Source organism: Metarhizium album (genome assembly GCF_000804445.1).
Source record: "Metarhizium album ARSEF 1941 chromosome Unknown scaffold_1, whole genome shotgun sequence".
NCBI classification, from domain to species: Eukaryota; Fungi; Ascomycota; class Sordariomycetes; order Hypocreales; family Clavicipitaceae; genus Metarhizium; species Metarhizium album.
This window is the reverse complement of record NW_024467575.1, coordinates 3,612,590-3,631,318: the sequence shown is the minus strand read 5'-3', so window position 1 is coordinate 3,631,318 and position 18,729 is coordinate 3,612,590. Positions and strand designations below refer to the sequence as shown.

The 18,729-nt window shown below is 55.1% G+C and overlaps 6 protein-coding genes across 6 annotated transcripts; 2 read left to right on the top strand and 4 right to left on the bottom strand.

The window, feature by feature from the left end:
- Nucleotides 1-12: 12 nt before the first annotated feature.
- Nucleotides 13-1,461, bottom strand: MAM_01038 (Lin1 family protein; the record flags this gene model as incomplete). Its single annotated transcript, XM_040819837.1, has 1 exon — nt 13-1,461. One exon carries the CDS (start codon nt 1,459-1,461, stop codon nt 13-15), a length of 1,449 nt encoding a protein of 482 aa, XP_040683102.1.
- Nucleotides 1,462-1,979: 518 nt separating this feature from the next.
- Nucleotides 1,980-3,226, top strand: MAM_01037 (ubiquitin fusion degradation protein 1; the record flags this gene model as incomplete). The annotated part of the gene is made up of 3 exons (XM_040819836.1): nt 1,980-1,982; nt 2,035-2,358; nt 2,417-3,226. The coding sequence occupies 3 exons, from the start codon at nt 1,980-1,982 to the stop codon at nt 3,224-3,226; spliced, it is 1,137 nt and encodes a 378-aa protein (XP_040683101.1).
- A 451-nt stretch (nt 3,227-3,677) lies between these two features.
- On the bottom strand, nt 3,678-4,057 carry MAM_01036 (uncharacterized protein; the record flags this gene model as incomplete). The annotated part of the gene is made up of 2 exons (XM_040819835.1): nt 3,678-3,825; nt 3,906-4,057. 2 exons carry the CDS (start codon nt 4,055-4,057, stop codon nt 3,678-3,680), a joined length of 300 nt encoding a protein of 99 aa, XP_040683100.1.
- A 1,320-nt stretch (nt 4,058-5,377) lies between these two features.
- MAM_01035 (BTB/POZ fold protein) lies at nt 5,378-7,880 on the bottom strand (the record flags this gene model as incomplete). Its single annotated transcript, XM_040819834.1, has 5 exons — nt 5,378-6,032; nt 6,092-6,119; nt 6,984-7,322; nt 7,379-7,516; nt 7,721-7,880. The coding sequence occupies 5 exons, from the start codon at nt 7,878-7,880 to the stop codon at nt 5,378-5,380; spliced, it is 1,320 nt and encodes a 439-aa protein (XP_040683099.1).
- A 1,806-nt stretch (nt 7,881-9,686) lies between these two features.
- On the bottom strand, nt 9,687-10,511 carry MAM_01034 (uncharacterized protein; the record flags this gene model as incomplete). Its single annotated transcript, XM_040819833.1, has 1 exon — nt 9,687-10,511. The coding sequence occupies one exon, from the start codon at nt 10,509-10,511 to the stop codon at nt 9,687-9,689; it is 825 nt and encodes a 274-aa protein (XP_040683098.1).
- Nucleotides 10,512-16,464: 5,953 nt separating this feature from the next.
- On the top strand, nt 16,465-17,966 carry MAM_01033 (bHLH family transcription factor; the record flags this gene model as incomplete). Its single annotated transcript, XM_040819832.1, has 3 exons — nt 16,465-16,537; nt 16,663-17,338; nt 17,450-17,966. 3 exons carry the CDS (start codon nt 16,465-16,467, stop codon nt 17,964-17,966), a joined length of 1,266 nt encoding a protein of 421 aa, XP_040683097.1.
- Between the last annotated feature and the right edge of the window lie 763 nt (nt 17,967-18,729).

Sequence of the window (18,729 nt, the reverse complement as noted above, 5' to 3'; positions counted from 1 at the left end):
ATCGAGAGTAATTCATGACGCAAAGTTGGCCGTTGTTGTCCAACCGTCATCACCACCGCCGGCGACGCGGAATTCAATGCCTTGTGCAAAATAACCAGCGTCCTGCCACGCCTTCATGGTCGCCTGATCAAAAGGGCCCTGCTTCGTTTCGCCATCACGGCCATCTGTCCATCGGAATTCCCACTGTTGGATTGGCTGATCAGCACGAGTCACCTCTCGCTCGACGTCTTCATGTTGATGTTGCGACGCTGGCTCGACCCAATCCTCTCCAGTCTCGCGCCGGTATGCCCGCATCAGCAATTCGCGATCCTGGTCGTAGACCTCTTCGTAGTCACGGCTGAGCAATTTGTCAGCCGCGTCAGTAATGGCATTGATGGATTCCTTGATTCGAGTCTGCTCCACGTCTTGGGCAGCGCCCTTGTCGTCCACTTCCATGTCTTCCGAGCCCTTGTTCATCTTCTTGAGTTTCCATTTGGGTATTTTCTTGGTTCTCGTCTGGCCTCTCCCCAGTCGAGCCAGGGCCTCGAGGGGCGACTCGGAGGGCTCCAATCGCAGAATCAAGGTCCCGAGCAAGTCGGAGACGAGAACGTCGGCTTCTTCAAGGCGCTGCCGCCGCGCTTCAGCCGCGCGTTTCTCATGCGCCGCGGCTGCCTTCTTCATGTCCTTCTTGCTCACCCCGTCTAACCAATTGTCGTGGACGGCGTCCGGGTCGGCTGCTTTGCGGACATAGTTGCCTGATTGGTCGAATTGACCTTCTTCCATCTCAGCTTGCAAGTTGAAAGCCTCGACCTTTGGCGCATTCCGCTTTAGACCGCCTGCACCAACCTCTTCATCCACGCCCTCTTCCAGGGCTGCCAGTTGCGCTTCAAGCTCGTCGTCCTCGCTGTCTTGGTCATCCAGTCTCACGTGGCCACCACTCTTGCTGCCATGTTCCTGGCCCATGATCTGCGTGGCATCGAGAAACTGGACACTCGTCTTCTTCTTTCCAGATTTATCAAAGTCGACGTCTTCCTCCTCTATTGGTGCGTCGGCCTCGCCGCCCATGGCAAACATGTCTTCATCGTCGTTGCCGTTGCCGTTGCCATCGTCGTCGTCGTCCGCGTGGCCATTGACATTACCTCCCGAGGCTGCTGCGGATCTTGCGGCATCGTAGTTATCCAACTGCTCGTTAATGTCGACCTTGCCCTTTTTGCGGCCCGCCGCCTTGGCGTTGAATGTTTCATTGTCCGAGTCGCTGTCGTAGCCGTCGAGGTTTACGGCACCACGCTTTGTAGAGCCCCTGCTCCCTATGACGTCTGCATCTAGGACGGCATCTTCCTCTCTCGAGTCTGGAGCCAGTATTGACGGGTTTCGGACGTCAAACTTGGCGTTGCCATGGTCGCCACCCGCCTCACCGTGGTGGGCGCGGGCAAAGTCCTCGCCCGCTCGATTTGGCCGGGCAGCTGAGAGTCTCGACGACATGGTCCAGGAATGAAAGATGAACCGTATAGTTTCGGTCGGGACTTAGGTGTCCATCAAGAGCCAGTGTGTCTACACCGAAAGGCGTTTCCGACGGTGCGTGATGGCGATTTGAAGCTAGACATCAACTGGACCCTCCACCGAGGGAGGCTGAAATTCAGCGCAGGCGCCACAGACAGTGGCACGGCGGTGCCAAGCTCGAGCCACAGCGCCCCTGTCGTGCGCCACAGCGCACCTGCGTCATTCGTCATTCGTAGAGATGGGTGACTTGTCCCGTCAGCCCACACGCCGCACGGGAGCCGTCTAGCTTCAACATCATCTGCATCTTCTCGGAAGGAAGCGTCTCCTGCCTTCGATTTTCGATTCCCAACTACGCATACACGTTTCCCACAAGTGGTGAGAATCTGCCGCTTTCCCCGAGCCGCCTGGTCAACATCAGGCTGGTCCACTCGACGGCCGCAAACGCCCTCCCCAAGGAAAACAGCACTCTGACATCTCGCACCCATTGGTAACCTGTCACGATGGTAAGCTTCAGCTTTGCTCGCCATGGTCCAACTAGACTGACTGGACCGGCAGTTTCAACCCGGGTTTGGCGGCGGCTTCGATCCGGGCAATCCGGAACATCTTTACAACCTGGCGCGCGGCCGCAGACCTGTGATGCAGCGATTCGATGAATACTACAGATGCTACCCCGTCGTCATGGCCCCTGGTGCAGAGCGGCCGGAGCTAAATTACGGTTCGAAAATCATCCTGCCGCCATCAGCCCTAGACAAGGTCTCGAAACTGCATGTGCAGTGGCCGCTGCTGATGGAAATGATCAACGGAGAGAAGGGACGGCTTTCTCACGCCGGTGTGTTGGAGTTTATCGCAGAGGAGGGACGAGCATACATTCCCCAGTGGGTGCGTGATGCCGCGACGCCGCATCTTCATTCAACGCCCGTGCACTGACAGCCTACAGATGATGGAGACGCTGGGCATGGACGTGGGAGACATGATTCAGATCCGAACCACATCACTGGAACTGGCAAAAATGGTCAAGCTGCAGCCCCAGTCAGTCAACTTTTTAGAAATTAGTGATCCAAAGGCTGTGCTGGAGAGGGCGTTCAGGAACTTTGCCACCCTGACCAAGGGCGATGTGTTCAACTTTGAATACAACGACGAGATATACGAGGTGGCCGTGTTGGATGTGAAGCCGGAAACAGACAAGATGGGCGTCAGCATGATCGAGACTGACGTGTCGGTCGAGTTCGCTCCGCCCGTCGGCTACGTCGAGCCAGAGAGGAGGAGCGGCACCAACACCCCGGGCAGCACCCGAGGCGGCCTTGCCACAGGAGGACTTGTGCAAAGCCAGGGCACCATGGCCCAGGCCATCGGCTTCGGCTCCATCGCGCCGTCGGTCACGAGAAATGCCACCAACTTTGTGGGCGAGGGCCAGCGCCTCACGAAGAAGGGCAGCAAGGCGTCGACGCCAAAGCCAGCCACGCCCGTCCCGGCGGAACCAACAGCGCCGCGGAGCCGAACCGGAGCGCCGGCACCGCTGCGCCTGGCCCCAAACAAACTCTTCTTTGGGTACGAATATAAGCCGGTGAAGACGACGCAGGAAAAGGAACAGGAGGAGGAGGACGCCAAACGACCGCACTTTGCTGGCCAGGGACAAAGTCTCCGGGGAACCGTCAAGAGAAAGGGCGAGGCAGACGACAAGGGCAAAGCGGCCGACAAGAAAGCCCCTAACGAAGGGTACAGACTGGACGGTCGTCGTCCGAAGTGATGACTAGCTTTTGACGGCCTTGAAGGTCCTCGGGGCGGGGGATGAGGGTGAATGAGAGAAGTCAAGCCACTAGATTCCACACATAGGACGAAGTGATTCTGAGATTGCTCTGTTGTCTAGCTTGAATCCTCGTGGAAAATCAACTCGTCCGTCTCCCACGTTGACGGATACCATCCGACTTGTTGCCACTGCACACGCAGCCGTCTCCCTCCAACGCCTGGACTCGATTTCCCCCTCTCGCCAGTGAATCCTTTCCCTCCCTCCGAAGCAAAGTCTACCCTCGATTCGTTTCTTCTCTGCAAGACCCAAAACCCGCAGAACCGGGCATCCATGCTCCGCCGTCTATAGACTATGCCCATGTGAGTGCGCGACCTGCCACTTTTAGAAGGCACTCGAGGCAAGGAGAAGAAGACGCACACTCACGACGAGGCGCACGCATCGACCTCAAGGTCTAGTCAGCCCTTCTCTTGGACGGGGACTCGGCAGCATCCTCGGCCGCCCTTTTCTTGGTCTTGGCGGGAGACACGGACTCCAGCTTGCCGGGCGGGAAGCCATGTCGGCCCTTGAATTGCCTCAGGATGACCTTTGTGAAATGTTGTCTGCGGCCTGTCAGGGGGGTCCCGTTTGGCTCGAGGCGTCAAGGCCCAAGCGGTGCCGGACACACGAGGGGAACACGTACGAGATGGCATCTTTGGTGAAGCCGTGGCCGATGCTGGTCATTATCTCGTGGATCTCGGGCCACTTGTAAGAGTTGGTCGAGCCGCCGGTGAGGATGATGGCCATGCAGAGGTCGAGCTCGTCGGTGGTTTCCCACTTCTTGGTCGCGGGCATCCTGGGTTAAACGTGGCGGAGAGTCTGAGAGAGAGAGAGAGTGAGCAGTAGAGAGGAGAGGCGAGGTGCAGCTGTCGGTTGATGAGAGGGAGATGGAATGTGTATCTGCCAAGTAGGGCCCTTGTGAGCGGCGAGTTGCAGATGTGAGGTGAGAGGGGAGGAGGAGCCACAGCCGCTTGCTTGGAGTAGAGTGAGGGCGAGGGAACGTGTCTTGTTTGCCCGGGAGTGAGGGAGCCAGAGGCTGCTGATGTGAAGTGAGTGTCGGGTGAGGGCAAAGGAAACACCAGGTGAGACGAGGCCGGGCAGGAGGAAGCCGGAGCACACGGGTGCTCGCTTGTGCTGCACGTCGTGGAAGTCATGACATGGCCTTGGATCTTGTTTGCGTGCCGTGTTGGCCAGCCACTTTCACTTTCACTTTCACTTTCTACGAAAGGATGTCGAAGGTGGATGGATATTTGCTTCCGCCGGGGTACGAATCATGGACGGACAGTCCTGTTGATGCTGGCTGACTTTCGTTTGCCGAGTCAGATATACTGCCATGGATCGAGGTCAAGTCGGGCTTTTACATGCGGACTCGAATCCTTGCAGGGGCCACGAGCATCGAGCATCGAGCATCGAGCATCGAGTACCGGGGGCGATTGCTTGGGCGTGAGACCTTGTGGTTGTTCTTGACAGATGTCTTGAGCGTTGTCGGGCGTTTGAAGCTGGCAGACAGCTGATGCTGCCACGAGATAAGTTACGGCTGGAAGGGCGTAGCACATGAAGAGCAGAAGGAAGCAAGACGAGCAGTACTCCGTGCAAAGTCAAAGGTGATGAGGCAAACACAAGTACATCGTCTTGATGGCAGGCTCTGAGTCTCTATCTGGCCTTTGCTGCTAATCAGGGAATGAAGGTACATACTGCATACAGCGACACGAATATTCCTACGTTTACAAAAGAGCGAGCACAGGCTGACAGTTGATCAGGTCAGTAGCATTCATTTGTTCGTTCCAACCGGACGGCGGCACACCTTCCGCTCAAATCGTGGTCAGATTCGACGCAAATGCTACTTGTCCAAAGTCAAGCTCCAACACGCTGCCGAAACACGTCATCTCGAAACCACCACTGGACGACGCCCGAGGTTCCTTTGTGCCCGACAACCACTCCGATTCAACTGTCACCCCGCTGCTCGAGCACCCTGTCTCCAGACTGTCGCCGTCGTCATCGCTGTCCTGCAGCGGTGGCCAGTCACACCATCCACGAACCAAGTCTCGTTCCTACAACAAGGAGTGCCCCCTACGAGTCGAGACACTCCCGTCTCAGCTTGTTCTCCTCCGCAGCTCAAGCTTGAACCAAGTAATGCTTACAAGGCCGCGTTGGTCCCCGGATGAAAGCCTTGAATCTGCGTTCCGGCCACCTCCCCTTCATCACGAGCGAGTACTTGCGCATCTTTTGCCCGAGTGCCTTGAAAATGTCCCTTTGGATCTCAGTCCAAACGGGGTCCTCCGAGTCCAACATGTCAAGACAGTCAGAGTAACAAGGAAAGGCATCAACCAGGAACGCCCGAAGCAGCGAACCTACTGGGGTATGCTCGTAAACCCAAGCCATGGGCAGCGTCTTACCATCCCATCCGCTTCGCCAACGATGCAGGGCACGCACCTCCCTGTACATCTTTGTCATGGCGTCGTTTTGAAAGGCCGCGTCCTGCAAATAGTCGCCCAAAATCCACGCCTTTGCCAGAGACAAGAACGTGTCTCCCAGGTCGGTTTCGCACTTCGAGTTCACGGCCCGCGAGTACAGCCAGTTGATGTAGGTGTGGAAGACCTCGGGGTCTTGTTCTTCGAGGCACAGCTCGCGGGTGTCTGATTCGGCCCAACGTCCGCTTTGCGATCGCCGGAAATACTCGGACGATGAAACCAACAGCTTCAGATGGACGTTGAAGGCCCTCTTGTTTCTAGCGTCTCCGACCGAAATGTGGACGACTTGTTCCCAGGGGCTGGGCGTAAAGGACGTGGTCAGAAACGGGAGGCGTCACGAGCAAATCGGGACACTTACTTGCTCTCATACTTCAACGCTTGTCTGCCTGCAAGGTCAGAGTGCGGGTTAGACGGCGCGATGACGTCGCCGGTTAAGGAGGTCTCCCAGGTCTCCGAGCCTGTGTAAGAAACGGCGAGACGGCCCGGTTTTGGGCGGATGTGTCGTCATTACGCAGCCAGGCGACGCAGCAAGCTATATATTCAAGCGTTTGGCTTGAACAGAAAGCACTTTGGGTCCTTGGGTACAGGGAGGAAAAGAAGTCAGCCAAAAGGCCGTGAGCAGTGAGGTGGTCGCGCTCTTGTGCTGCTGCTCATCCTTTCTTTCATGGAAACAAACACACCTGTTTCCCCTAACATGTCTTTTCAGCAGCTTCTGAGCGCCGCCGAGGTGTAATGGAATTCTTGAAAACGATGGCCATCTATCGTCGAGTGTATCCCGGCACATTGTAGGATGAGGAATGGCAATCAAACTGCGCGCCCGCGTGCCGTGATCAGCCACGGAATACTCTTGTGCCCTTGTCTTTGCCGACTTCACTGCTTCTTTGACGAGAGCTCTGCATCATGTACAAGGACATGTCACCCAAGACCCGAGGCCGCACGTTCCTTTCTTTGAGAGTCTATCCATCTGCAGTTCAGGAGTCGTGTAAAACTCGAATTCCGCCCTTGCAGTTAGTCCACTCATACATGTCACCGTTCCACGCTTGTTGGCCACGCGAATGATGGCAGGAATTGTGACCGTGACTGCGGTACCTGCACACGTCGCACGAAAATTCGTCTCTATCCTCCTACACGGCCCCGCCATCTTCCACAAGATCTTTGCGACTTTTCGGACAAAGCAGCTCGGATACTTGAAAATCGGGTCGTCATCCCGGCCAGCAAAGAGAACCCCCCAAAACTCTGTACAAACCTACCAAAGCACGTAAAATGGACGTCAGTGTCTTCCCACAAGTCGACCATGAACGTGACTGCGACTACCTCGGCATCAGCAGGCCAGTTCGCTCCTTCAGAGTCCTGGTGAATGCTCGTGCCGACTGCGTCCATACTGCCATCACCCATCTTGACTCCATTCATTTGTTCAACGTCGATCACATGAGATTGTGCGAATTCTGCCGCGACTTGCCTAGATCGGGTCGTTGACAAGATTAAACCGTTCTCGCTCTTAGGGAAATACTCTTCCAAGCCTGGCTTGTCGGCAGATGCAAAAACAAGGTCCTGATCGTCGGCGTTGTCCACAATGAAGAGCCATTTGCCTGCTCTGCACTTTCATCGCTCAGAACGGGCACCCAGAAGATTGAATAATCTGGACGCTTCTCCTTCATTTGGTAGGCAAAACGCAGCGCTATTTGAGTCTTGCCCACTCCACCGAGTCCGACGAGCGCCATTTTCTGGCTCTGGTCTTTGGCGAAGAACTTCTCTTCCAGTGTGTTCCGGATGCTGGTACGACCTGTGAAGCGGGTGTTATTGGCAAGTTGGATTACAATAGCATGGCTGATGAACCTCCTCTGGTGCATTGTTAGTGATCTTTTCTATCCCTAGGCTGTCATTCCTATTCAGCTCTTACTCACCACTTGATTCAACAACTCTTCCAACCATCATGTGCGCTTTTGCTGCTGTGTCAGACTTGGAGCGCAATGTGGGTGCATGATACCTGCGTGAAACACATAGTCATCGCCTCGGCCAACCGGAAATCGGCCGCGGTGTCGCTCGTCCAGCAAGTGTAGGGCGGCCTGGGCTTCGATCTCGAGAGGTGCGATCCAGGCAACAGCGCAGTTCTCAGGGTCGAGTGGTAATGCTTGTGTTGTCGGCATTTTGGTGGAGTCCGAGTCCGCCTGACGTCTATGACCTCCAAGGCGGTCGCATCCGTGGTTTCACGGGAGACAAGACTTCCCCGAAGCTGCAACGCTATTTGGTATCGAAATAGATCAAGTCGAGTGCAATAGCTGTTGTAGCCTCGCTCATTCCCGAGGTCCTGTCGTTGGACGTCGAGCAGGTAGCAAGGTTCACCCTCCAATCACCAATCGCTCTTGCTTGGGCAAGCTCTGCTACAGTCCATTGACCCAGACATCATCAATCAGGTTCTATCGGCAAGACTGAAATCAGACTGGCCTGAGCGGCCTGAACATGGACATGCTCCTATTTGGCCTATACATGCGTCAGCGTATGATCAACATGAAGGCCCAAACGAAATATCTACTCCATCGTGGCCGCTACCTACAGTATCTGGAAGCTCCGGGGCAAACCTGCTTTTTACTGAAAACACTGCCCTCCCCGCATGCTTGGGCACCGCACAGACGAGCCAACTTCTAGGACCGCCGAGATCGCAACAGAACGATTGCTTTTAACTTTGTTTCGCACCTTCGCGGTCGCCTCGTCTCACCGTTGGTGTTTGCACACCATAAGTGTTCGTGAATCCCCCGAGGATGGCAGAAACTTCATTCTCCCCACGGTTCGTGTTGTTCATCCCCATGGACTGAGGATTACTCAGCCGCACAATGACGGTAGATTTTCCCTCTATAGGGGGCCATACCGTGCATATCTGGTGTCCAGATTTTGAAACATGCTCTCTAGTAGCGGGTGAAGAGAGCAAGACCTTGTAGATGAAATTATTGAGCGGGAAGGGGCTGTATCCTATGTACTCTACCGGCGTGATCGACTTGTCCTGTAAGAGCGCGTCATTAGCTTGAGCAAGAATTGCATTGACGCCTGCTTTCAAAGGGGAACTTTGACATGTAGTCGTGATAGGCGGTATGCTATGGCCTCGTTACATCCCACGCGTTTGCTCAACAGACGGACTCCTATAGATTGCGCGAGATGGCTGTGAAACAAACCTTCAGACCGAAAGAACGAACAATGTCCTTGACGAGGTACATGCGTCTGTCATAGCCTTCCTGGTTGGGATTCATGATGATTTGTGTCGGTAATTACTCTGCTTGTCGGATGTGCGTTCGAGCTGGATCTCGTGAAGAGTTGAAAGGGGCAACCTGCAACGCCGGGAAGCGAAGTGGAGGGCTATCGAGCTCGTCAAGCCTTTGTTCGGATAGATTACGTGACCTCGATGCATCGCCGTGGAATCCTGGATATTTAGGCACTCACCTTGGGCACGAAGTCCCTGAGCAGGAAACCACGACTCACACCGCGTTCGTGCTCATTCCCATTCGTGGAAGCCCAAACAGCAGCGACACGCGCACGCAAAAAACTGCCATGCCAGCAGATTTTCCCCATCTATGCTGTTGTGCTTCATGTGGATTGTGTATCTGAACAACTTTCGCGATGCTGCGTTCGACTTTTGGTGCCAGATGTCAACCCTCGATTCGGCTCTTTGCAGCTTCCTACTCAAAGTCAAGTACTCGAAACGCATCTCGGCCCGTGGGCAAAGGCAGGCACACACAGAGAATCACTACTGTTCGCATGGGATGTTTCTCATTCCCCAACTATGTAATTACAACAGCGTCCGCACAGAGGCGCAGAAAAATAAGTTGCCCCGTCACCAGACCTTTCATCTCCAGCCTGCACACCAAGGAACCATTATGTCACCGGCACCACAAGTACAAGACCCTACCTACTTACTTACGACGGGGTCCCCGTGTTTCTGCTACACACAACTCATACAATACTTACTCTTTCATGGTAAGTCCCAATATTCCGCCCAACATACCTCTCACTCTCCTGGGGTTCTCTCTCGCACAGGTGAAAACCACTGCCGTGCTCAACGCAAATGCCAGCGTCTCTCTCCACTGCACCTTGATTTCATACTGCCTAGGTAGCAGTATGGCCAGTGCACGAGGTGCAACGAACAGGGCCATATCTTTCCTTCGGTTCGCCGTCTCGATCAACACGCTCCAGCCGCAGAGGAAGCAGCCTACCCCGACGCAATACCCGCCATCTATATTCTGCCAACAAGCCACATCTTTCCCGAGCAGACGGGGGCCGATTCGAGTCCGGGTAAGACAAACACCGTAGTAGAATAGAGCGATATAAGTGCCTAGAAAGGCGGATGATCTGGCGGCTGAGAACAGAGCGCTTCTGAGGGAGTTGCGATTCGGCTTCCGCAACTGCAGGGCCAAGGCGAGGGGGAGGTAAGTATACATCGACCATTTCCACGACAGCCAGAATCTTCGCCAGGCGTGATATTCGCACGATGGGCCGCGTCCCATATGGACTATCTCACAAGGAAATGGGATAGTCTTGCATGGATCGCCCCATTCGTGAGGCAGGTCATGATCTGCGCACATGGAACCGAGGAGAGAAGCCTGGCCGGTGTCTTTCCCATAACTCAGCTCTCGAGTCCGACAACGCCGTAGTGCTTCAATGAGGCGAATATCTACGTGGGCAGCGGATGTGATCCACTTGTTGTACGCTCGTGGTAGATTATCTGGAGCATAGAACCACGCCCACATGATGAGCGCGCAGGATGCTACGAATGAGACTGGGTCAATCATCTGGGACACGAAAGTCTCGGCCTGTGTTTGTACGAATCAGCAAAACGTCACTAGATCCAATTGTATTATGGTCCAAGTGTAAGCTACAGTAGCATACACAGCAGGGTGGGAGGCAGTCGCAAGACCGCATTTACAGACACATCTTGCACAGCGAAGCAAAGCGGTGAGCCACATGATTTCATACCTTGGTCCATTTTTGCGCAGCCTGACGGCGGCTCTTGTGTCGTGCCCATAATTCACCGACAATGACGTCTATAGCCTGCGTTACAGCGAATAGTGTCAAGTCCACCGTCCTCCCAGCAAGCTTCTCGCCGGTCTCGGGATCGACATATCGAATTGTGGATGAGCCGGCACGCCTTCGCAACGTAGGACTTTTAGACTGCAACAGCCTTAGACTAAACCAAGCAGCAATGAATGTGGCAAGGAATCTGCTCAGTCTGTATGGTGGGGATCAAGCGCGGAGGTTAGCTTCACTCGGGACGGAGCTTGCTAGTTTGGCCGGAGATCCGACCCAACGTACCTTAGCTTGCCGGCACTACCAAGGTTCGTGGCGGCGCGGCCTATGACTCTGTTCAGGGGCGCCTGGTCCCCAACTCCTGTTAGTCAGGGTGTAGAGAGAAAAAAAAAAAAAAAAAAAAAAAAAAAAAAAAAAAAAAAAAGGGTGGGGGCACGAGGATAGCAAAATGGAGCTTCGAGGCGAGAGAGGGCAGCGACAGCATAGCCACCATGTTGCTCTGAACTGTGACCAGTAGTGGTGATGATGATGATGGTCTGGGAATGGAGCAGGCGAAGAGGAAGTGCCGGATCCGGGTCCCAAAGAGAGTAATTGGGGTAAAGCTGTGGGGAAAACGTGGTGCGTATGTAGGTGAGACATATGAGGATGTTTTGTGTATGCGAGATTAATATGACTCGCGAGAGGGCTTGTCACAGTTTACCAAGATGTTATGACGAACCTGCAGGAGAGTCGAACCTCCAACCAAGGTGGCACAAAACGTGGGAAATCGGCGAGGATCTAAGCCTATCTTGAGAACATGCTTTGCGGATGCCAAAAAAGTGTTTTCATCCCTTTCCGGCAATGCGTAATTAGGCGTCTTCCGTTTTCTGTTGGACAAATGCTGCAAGACGAGAGTCAAGAGTCGTGGCAGTACGGCAGATGCATAGCCCAAGAGGTATGCACGCAAAAGCGGCCGCAGGGTCGGCGGAATGGACTGCAGCTGCAAAAAGGTCAACTTTCTGGATGAGCTAGCGCCATTACTTGCTCTGGTCACTGTTGAGGTGAGAATGCGTCGAGTATCTGGACTGCCTTGGGAGCCGGCACCCCGTAGCGCCATGTTGGAAACAGATGGGGAACCAGGATGGCTGACCGGGATGGCTGACAACGGATAGATGGGGCAGTTGCAGTTGACAATCCGGGGAGCGGAATGAAGGCTCGTGAAGTCTCAAAGCGAATCGGCAGAAGCCGGGTTGATCGGTGATAGTTCAATGCTCTGGTGGTGCATCGCTTGGTGTGGAACTGGGCTGAGTCTCGGACAGGGCTCCTCCAACTGAGCCTTTCCTCGACAAGACCTGATGCCCTCGAGGTCGTCGGAGTTTTTTGGAGAAGTCACCCCAGGCGTAGAGTGTTGTGCGCATGCTCTTTCCGGACGTCCAGAGCCAAAACAAGGAGCGCAACAGACAAACAGCACAGCATGCAAAGGCAAAAGGGTGCATCCAATCGTGTCCTTGAAGAGATGTGAGAATATCGTAACGTAGACGTCAAGGGCTGGATGAGAAGAAACTGGGACCGTCTCGGCAATCTGGCATCTCGTGAATACAGTTAGATGACAAAGTCTCGCCACGGAATGGCTTGCCGTGCGGCTGCAGGTCAGCGTCTGAGCCGAAAACAACGGCGGCTGTGGTTACAGCAAGAGCCGCGGGCGCGTGTTCGGTCGCACAACGTCCAAGATGTACGTACGTACAGGAGGAGTACGACGTCACGGCCCCCGGACGTTGAGTTCGGAGACGGTCGCGAAAGGAGATCGACTTTTGTGGCCTGGTCAATGATGTCGTTATTTCGAAGCCTCGCAGCCCCCAAGGTCGGTCGGGTTGCCTGCCTCTCTCTCTCTCTCTCTCTCTCTCTCAAAAAAAAAATGGCAAGTGAAGCTGCTAGCTCCTTCCTCGGCTTCTGAAAAACTCGGTGCGGCCCCTTGCTGGGTACGAGGTGTCAGTTGCTCTTTCCTGGAATGGAAACGTGGGGAACGGCAATCCGCGGCGGGGGAAGGGAATATGCAATTCGACCCGGCGTTTCAGCCTTCGACTTATCATCGCTCCATCACCAAATGCCTGCGTATTATTATCCTCCATTGTACGGAGTACGTAGTACCAGAGCCTACAGGGGCTGTCGGACGACATTCCCAGCACGGTTGGCATCTCCCGCGTCGTGTGGGCAGCTGGCCTACATGTGGGTGTGCTTGATGGTGCCAAGCGGCAGGATGATCCCAAGTGTCTGCATCCGGTCTGCTATCTCCATGGAATCTCTCAACGCTTCCAACTCAAATGTCTGAATTGGAGCTGTTTTCCTGGCCTCAAAAGATCCAAAAACACCACAAAAAACGACGGGGTTCGCAGCTGCACATGAACTTGCAGGAGGTGGAGCCACCGGTCACCATCATCTATCCGCGTCTCTGTTCTGTTTATTAGGCCAAGCATCGCTTGGCACCCATCAATACTGCAACTACATGACTTGGACCGGCGATTTCCGCATGCGAGCTGCAGATCGACGTGGGCGTTTTTCCTGTCCGGACAACACTGTGGCGCCCGTTCTATCCGCCGGGGAAGGGGGCAAGGGCCAAGGCAATATCACGGAAGCCTTCTAGATGCGTTGTGTCTCAAAGGCCCCAGAACGGCAAATTGCAAGTTGACGGTCAAACCCGGGCTGTCGCCCGGGAAGACGCATTATACATACAAGCCAGGGAAATGCCCCGAGACAACCACGGTCCTTAATCCAATGCGGGAAGCCCTCCGGATCACCACCGCTGGTCCGGAGTAGCTGTCACACATATGCGTGTGCGGGGGTGCGTGGAACCATGCAGTGAGTCGACTGGGAGTACCAAGATCTACAGACACCACTCCCGTAGTCACAACTCTGTGAAGATCCGTGGCGATGCCTCCAATTTCACCCGCTAGCCAACGAGAAAGGGACTCGGGTTTAGTATCAAACTCTCAAACTAAGCCAGAAAGCTATGTTGTGGCAGGGCAATCATGGTGAGAAGGCTATCGGGTGTGCGCAAGCCTCTCTCAAACGAGGATATGAAGCACACTATACTTTGGCGCTCCTCTCCGTGATTGATTTAATCACTACAAGGCTGCCTCGGATCCTGCGAAGATGGAAGCTTGATGATACTTGTACTTACGTTTCAGGTTTTGTGCTCTGCTCTCATGTATTAGTGTCACCCGGCGCTTTTTGCCAAGGGCCTACGGGGCTTGTCCGACGACAGGACGGAATATTGACAGATATTTGCTATTATTTGCAGTTGGTTCCCGTCAACGTGGCAGCTCATCAATCTTGCAGGCGCGCCACCCAAATTGCATCTAGTGACCGGGTCATGCGAACCAACAACGGGCATGCGCAATCCATTCCTTTTCGTAGATTCACGAATGGAGAAAGGGCGCGAAAGCCACGCCAACCAGGCAATGCAATCTGAGCGAGGCAATGGTGTGGACCGGCCCAATCTACGCCGGGTCCGATTCTTTCCCGAGCAAGCCCAATTGCCCAGGGAGCTGATAGTACCACGAGACAAATGATTGTGTGGCCAGGCAGTACGGACTACATCGTATTGTGAAACAAAAAGATGGCCGACAGCAATCGTCGCAGCGCCAATTCCACGTTTGACATGAAAGTGACGGAGGACTCCGGACATTGCGACAAGGCGTGAAATACCCGGGATGGATCGGAGCCATGACCATCGCCGTGGCTTGTTGGAATCGACGGCAAACGAAGCTGGGGATGGAGACAGACGGCAAAGGGCAGAGGGGGGAAAAGGAAAGGAGAGCGGATTGACATGTGATCGAGCCGACACGGCAGTAGTGAGGGAGTGAGTGAGGGAGTGAGTGAGTGAGTGAGTGAGTGGCCCGGGGTCCCTTGTCGTGCCTGGTCGTCCCACGTCCGCAAAAGATGATTTACGCTAGCCGCATCTCACGTGGGGACTTGAGCCCTTTGCGGGGCGAACGTCTACTTTGGATATTGCGTTGCCTGCCCTGCTGCCTGCCCCGCCGGGGCCAGGCGACGCAGCGCAGGAGAGTTGAGCAGTCCGTGCTCCGTACATGAGTCGATCGGTCGACGGCGGCTGCGGGGGTTGGGTAAGTTTTGACGACCAATGTCTAGGACGGTGAGTGATGATGCGAGAGCAGTCGAGCCGGCTTCAGGGAGCAGACAAGATGGAACGGTGGCTTGCCGTCTCGAAGCGGGTGTCATGGTAGCACTTGCCCAGCCTACTTCTTAAGTCGAACGGAATGGCCTCGTAGTCACCAAGCAGGTACCCAGGTACCTACGTACGCCCAGGTGGTTGACAGTTCACGGAGACAAGAACAGCGTAGCACATGCATGAAATATACACAATCCCCAAGACAATCGACCCACAGATGGGCAATATTCCGAACAAGATCAACTGAAACAAAGGTTATAATGTAATGCAGCTCTCGTACTAACGTTGATACGACTTGCAGCTTTGAAGCGAGACTTGTCATGTTTGCCCAGAACGACTGGACAATACCCAAGTCCCCGTACTTACTTTAAGTAAATACTTACTAAGTACCTACTTAGTATTTACTGGTATTTGCATATTATCTGCTGGCAGGTACACACCATCTCTAGATACCGATGCTGGTACTGTCCTGGCGGTGCTCCGCATGTACCGTATACTATGTAGTGCCCAGCCGAAGCCCCGCTTTGATCCAAGTCCCCTTGTGTGTGGGAAGGAATGCACGTACGGAGTACATAGTACGTACTTGGACGCAGCTGATAGACTGAAGTAGGGAGGAGGGAGGAGATCTGCCGCCGCCCTAATGGAGCAAGCAGCATGCTGCAACGGTCCTCTGCTATACGGAGAGGAGATCAACGTGTGCACAGCACTATCCGCGCATTGGCCTTGCGTTTGACTGTGAGGAGTCTGGTATTGGACAGGTGAAAAACACCGGAGGCCACAACCGCACGCCTCCACCACTCGCGAGCCGCAGAATCCAAGGCACCACCACCGTCAGCGCAAAAGGAGACGACATCTCTCTGGAGGGAGGGGCGAGGGGACGGGCGGCAGAGCGGAGGCGATGAAGAGGAAGAAAAGGTCTGGTCGGAAGAGGCACTGCCCCACCTCCGTCAAAGAGTCAGCAGAGTCAGAGCGAGCGCCAGAGAGCCAAACCGCCAGGGAGGTACGTACCTCTCTCTTCTCTTTGCGCACGGAGCACGGAGCACGGAGCACGGAGAACCTGGGTACTTCGACTTGGACCGCCAAAGGTCACAAAGACCCAAGATTCAAGACCTCCAAGCTCAGAAACCCTGCGGCATCCTTCAGCCTCCGCCATCGTCCGTCGTCCGTCGTCCGTCGTCTCGACTTGTCAGCCCTCCGCCGTCCATCCCGCCCATCCTCCCTCTCCCAACTCCAAAAATCTGTCTGTCCCACGGTGTCCCGTCTTCACCCTGCCCACTACCCCAGATTCCCCCCGGTCCCATCATCATGTGCTAGCATTCAAAACTCCCACCTTGCACATGCTTCTTGTCCGCTGTATTTTTCTTCCGCTGCATTCATCTCACTCATCGTTTGGAGCACTCGCCTTAGACACAGCGTCGTCATCTCATCTTCTCGACGATACAGGCTTCCTCGCCAAGCCGCCGTTGTCCCCTGTCTATCGTCGGTGCAGGGCGCCCGCTCCCGCAATTCCGCATCATCGCAACTTGACCTGGAGAGAACCGACGCTCCTCATGCTGGCCGTGCAGCACGCTCCCAGGGGCGGTTCGACGCAGCGTGAATCCGAGTCCTTGCTCATGTTTGGTTGTATGTGGAATTCTTACTCTCTTCTGTCCTGCCCTTCCCTGTTATTGTCCCCTTCACCCATCCGCGGCGACATGTGCGCGCCCATTCATGCAACTCAGGCTGATTTCTCCCCTTTGACGCAACAGACTCGGTAGACTCAACGCAGGCAGACATCTTCGATGCCGCCCCAGACCCAGCTCCCGGAGCACCGCTCCTGACCGAGACGGATAGCAAATTCCTCAGCTCCTTTTTCGAGGATATGACGTCAAATCAATACAACATGCCTTCGTTTGGCGAAGGCCTCAACTTCAGCGATGCCTGGCTAGATCTTCCCCCTCAGTTCATGGGCTCATCCACCTCCCTCGGTTCTCAAGCGCCTTCGGCCGATTTTGATTTTTCCAGTGACCACCAGAACGATCTGGCTAGAATGTTGTCTGCCGACTCGAGCATGATGCCCCCCCCTCCCCCTCCTGCTCCAGGCTCGGCCCCCTCGCATACACAGACGTTTTCTCACCATCACTCGGACGATGTCCTGAACGCCGCCGCAACCTTGCTTCAGAATGGGAACCGATCCGGTGCACCCAAGAGCAGCAGCAGCCCCGGCAGTGCCGCCAACCGCCCTGTGGTATACCCAGTTGGCCACCTGAGACACCAGCCGATGGAGGAATTCAAGGAAGAGAACCGGAGGAGCAGCCAGGCACCTGAAGTAGACCACACATTCACTCGCTGGATGTGGGGGTCAAAGGAAAAGACGTCCGTCTCGAAGCCCGTCTTGGGCGACTTCCAATGGGGTTCAGACGCAAGCTTCTCCGAAGTCCAGGGGTACGTACCAGAGCCGAGGAAGGAGTCCGTGGAGTCTATGCATCAAACCCAAATGAAGTGCCTCGAGTGCTTGGAAGTCAATCAGAGCGCGGCTAACACCCGCCCTGGCAGTCCCGCCAACGGGCAAGCCACAAGCAGCAACAGTGACGGACCTGTCTACGTCAAGATGGAGGAGGATGCCAACGCACCGCCAAGAAAGAGGCGGAAGAGCAAGAATGTCCGGAGCACCGCGGCCGACGAGGATGACGACGACGACGACGACGACGCCACCTCTTCAAAGTCAGGCCGAAAGCGAAAGATCAAGTCTGAACGGTCAGCAAGCGGATCAGAACCTCCTTCGGACACCGCTGCCGGCAGCAGACGCCGCAAGCCGGGCGCCAACGGATCAAAGCCGCCCCGTGAGAATCTCTCCGAGGAACAGAAGCGCGAGAACCACATTCGCAGTGAACAAAAGCGACGGACTCAGATCAAGGAAGGCTTTGACGATTTGGGCGAACTGGTACCCGGGCTGAAGGGGGGCGGCTTTAGCAAGAGCACCACCCTAGCCATGGCTGCCGAGTGGTTAGACGAGCTGCTACGAGGAAACAAGGCCCTCGCCATGCAAGTCTCTTCCCTCGAGAAACGATGACGCCAAGATTTTGCCGTTGATTCTTTTATTACTTCTTGATGTGGATATGTTTGCTGCGGCCTTTGGGGTGGGAAATTTGATTGGGGGGATGCCAGAACTAGAGCTCCCGAATTGATACCACGGCGTTGAATGACTTGGGGAAAAAAAAATTGCTCGCAGTACGAGTCCCTGGGGTGGTGGGTGCGTGGAACGGACTTTTATTTACTCTGCCCGCGCTCCCTTTTTTCCTCTTGGTGGGCAGGAGGAGACGGAAAGGAAGAAAGAAGTCGTCGTCCTTAATATGCACCAGGCGACTCAATCGAGGACATTACATGGTTTCCAGGCAGTTGTCCGAGGTTGGCAAGACTGTTGGCTCCGGACGGTAGGTAGGATAAAAGAATGTATGCATTCAAATAAAAGCACTTTCAGACAGCCTGCGTCATCGTCGTGGTACATGTGATGGGTGGCGTTGCTGGCATGACATGACGTATCTATCTGCCTGTCCCGTCGCAGTCGGCGAGTGACTTGTACATGTTGGAATCCGATGGCCCCGCGGTCCTACGTGGCAGGGCAGCGCTGGCATGGCCTCGTTCCCTCGTTCTATCCGTGCTGGTCGTCGCCATGTCCCGTCCCGTCCGGGCAAGTGGTGTCTTTGGGGCGCCACTGTCCGGGCGAGGGCGAGAGATCTGGCTGACGGGCGGGCGGTTGTGTGCAAGATTGTCGGTTTTTGAAGGCGGCTGCTGCTGCTGCTGCTGCTGCTGCCCGGACTGACAGGGCAATCTAC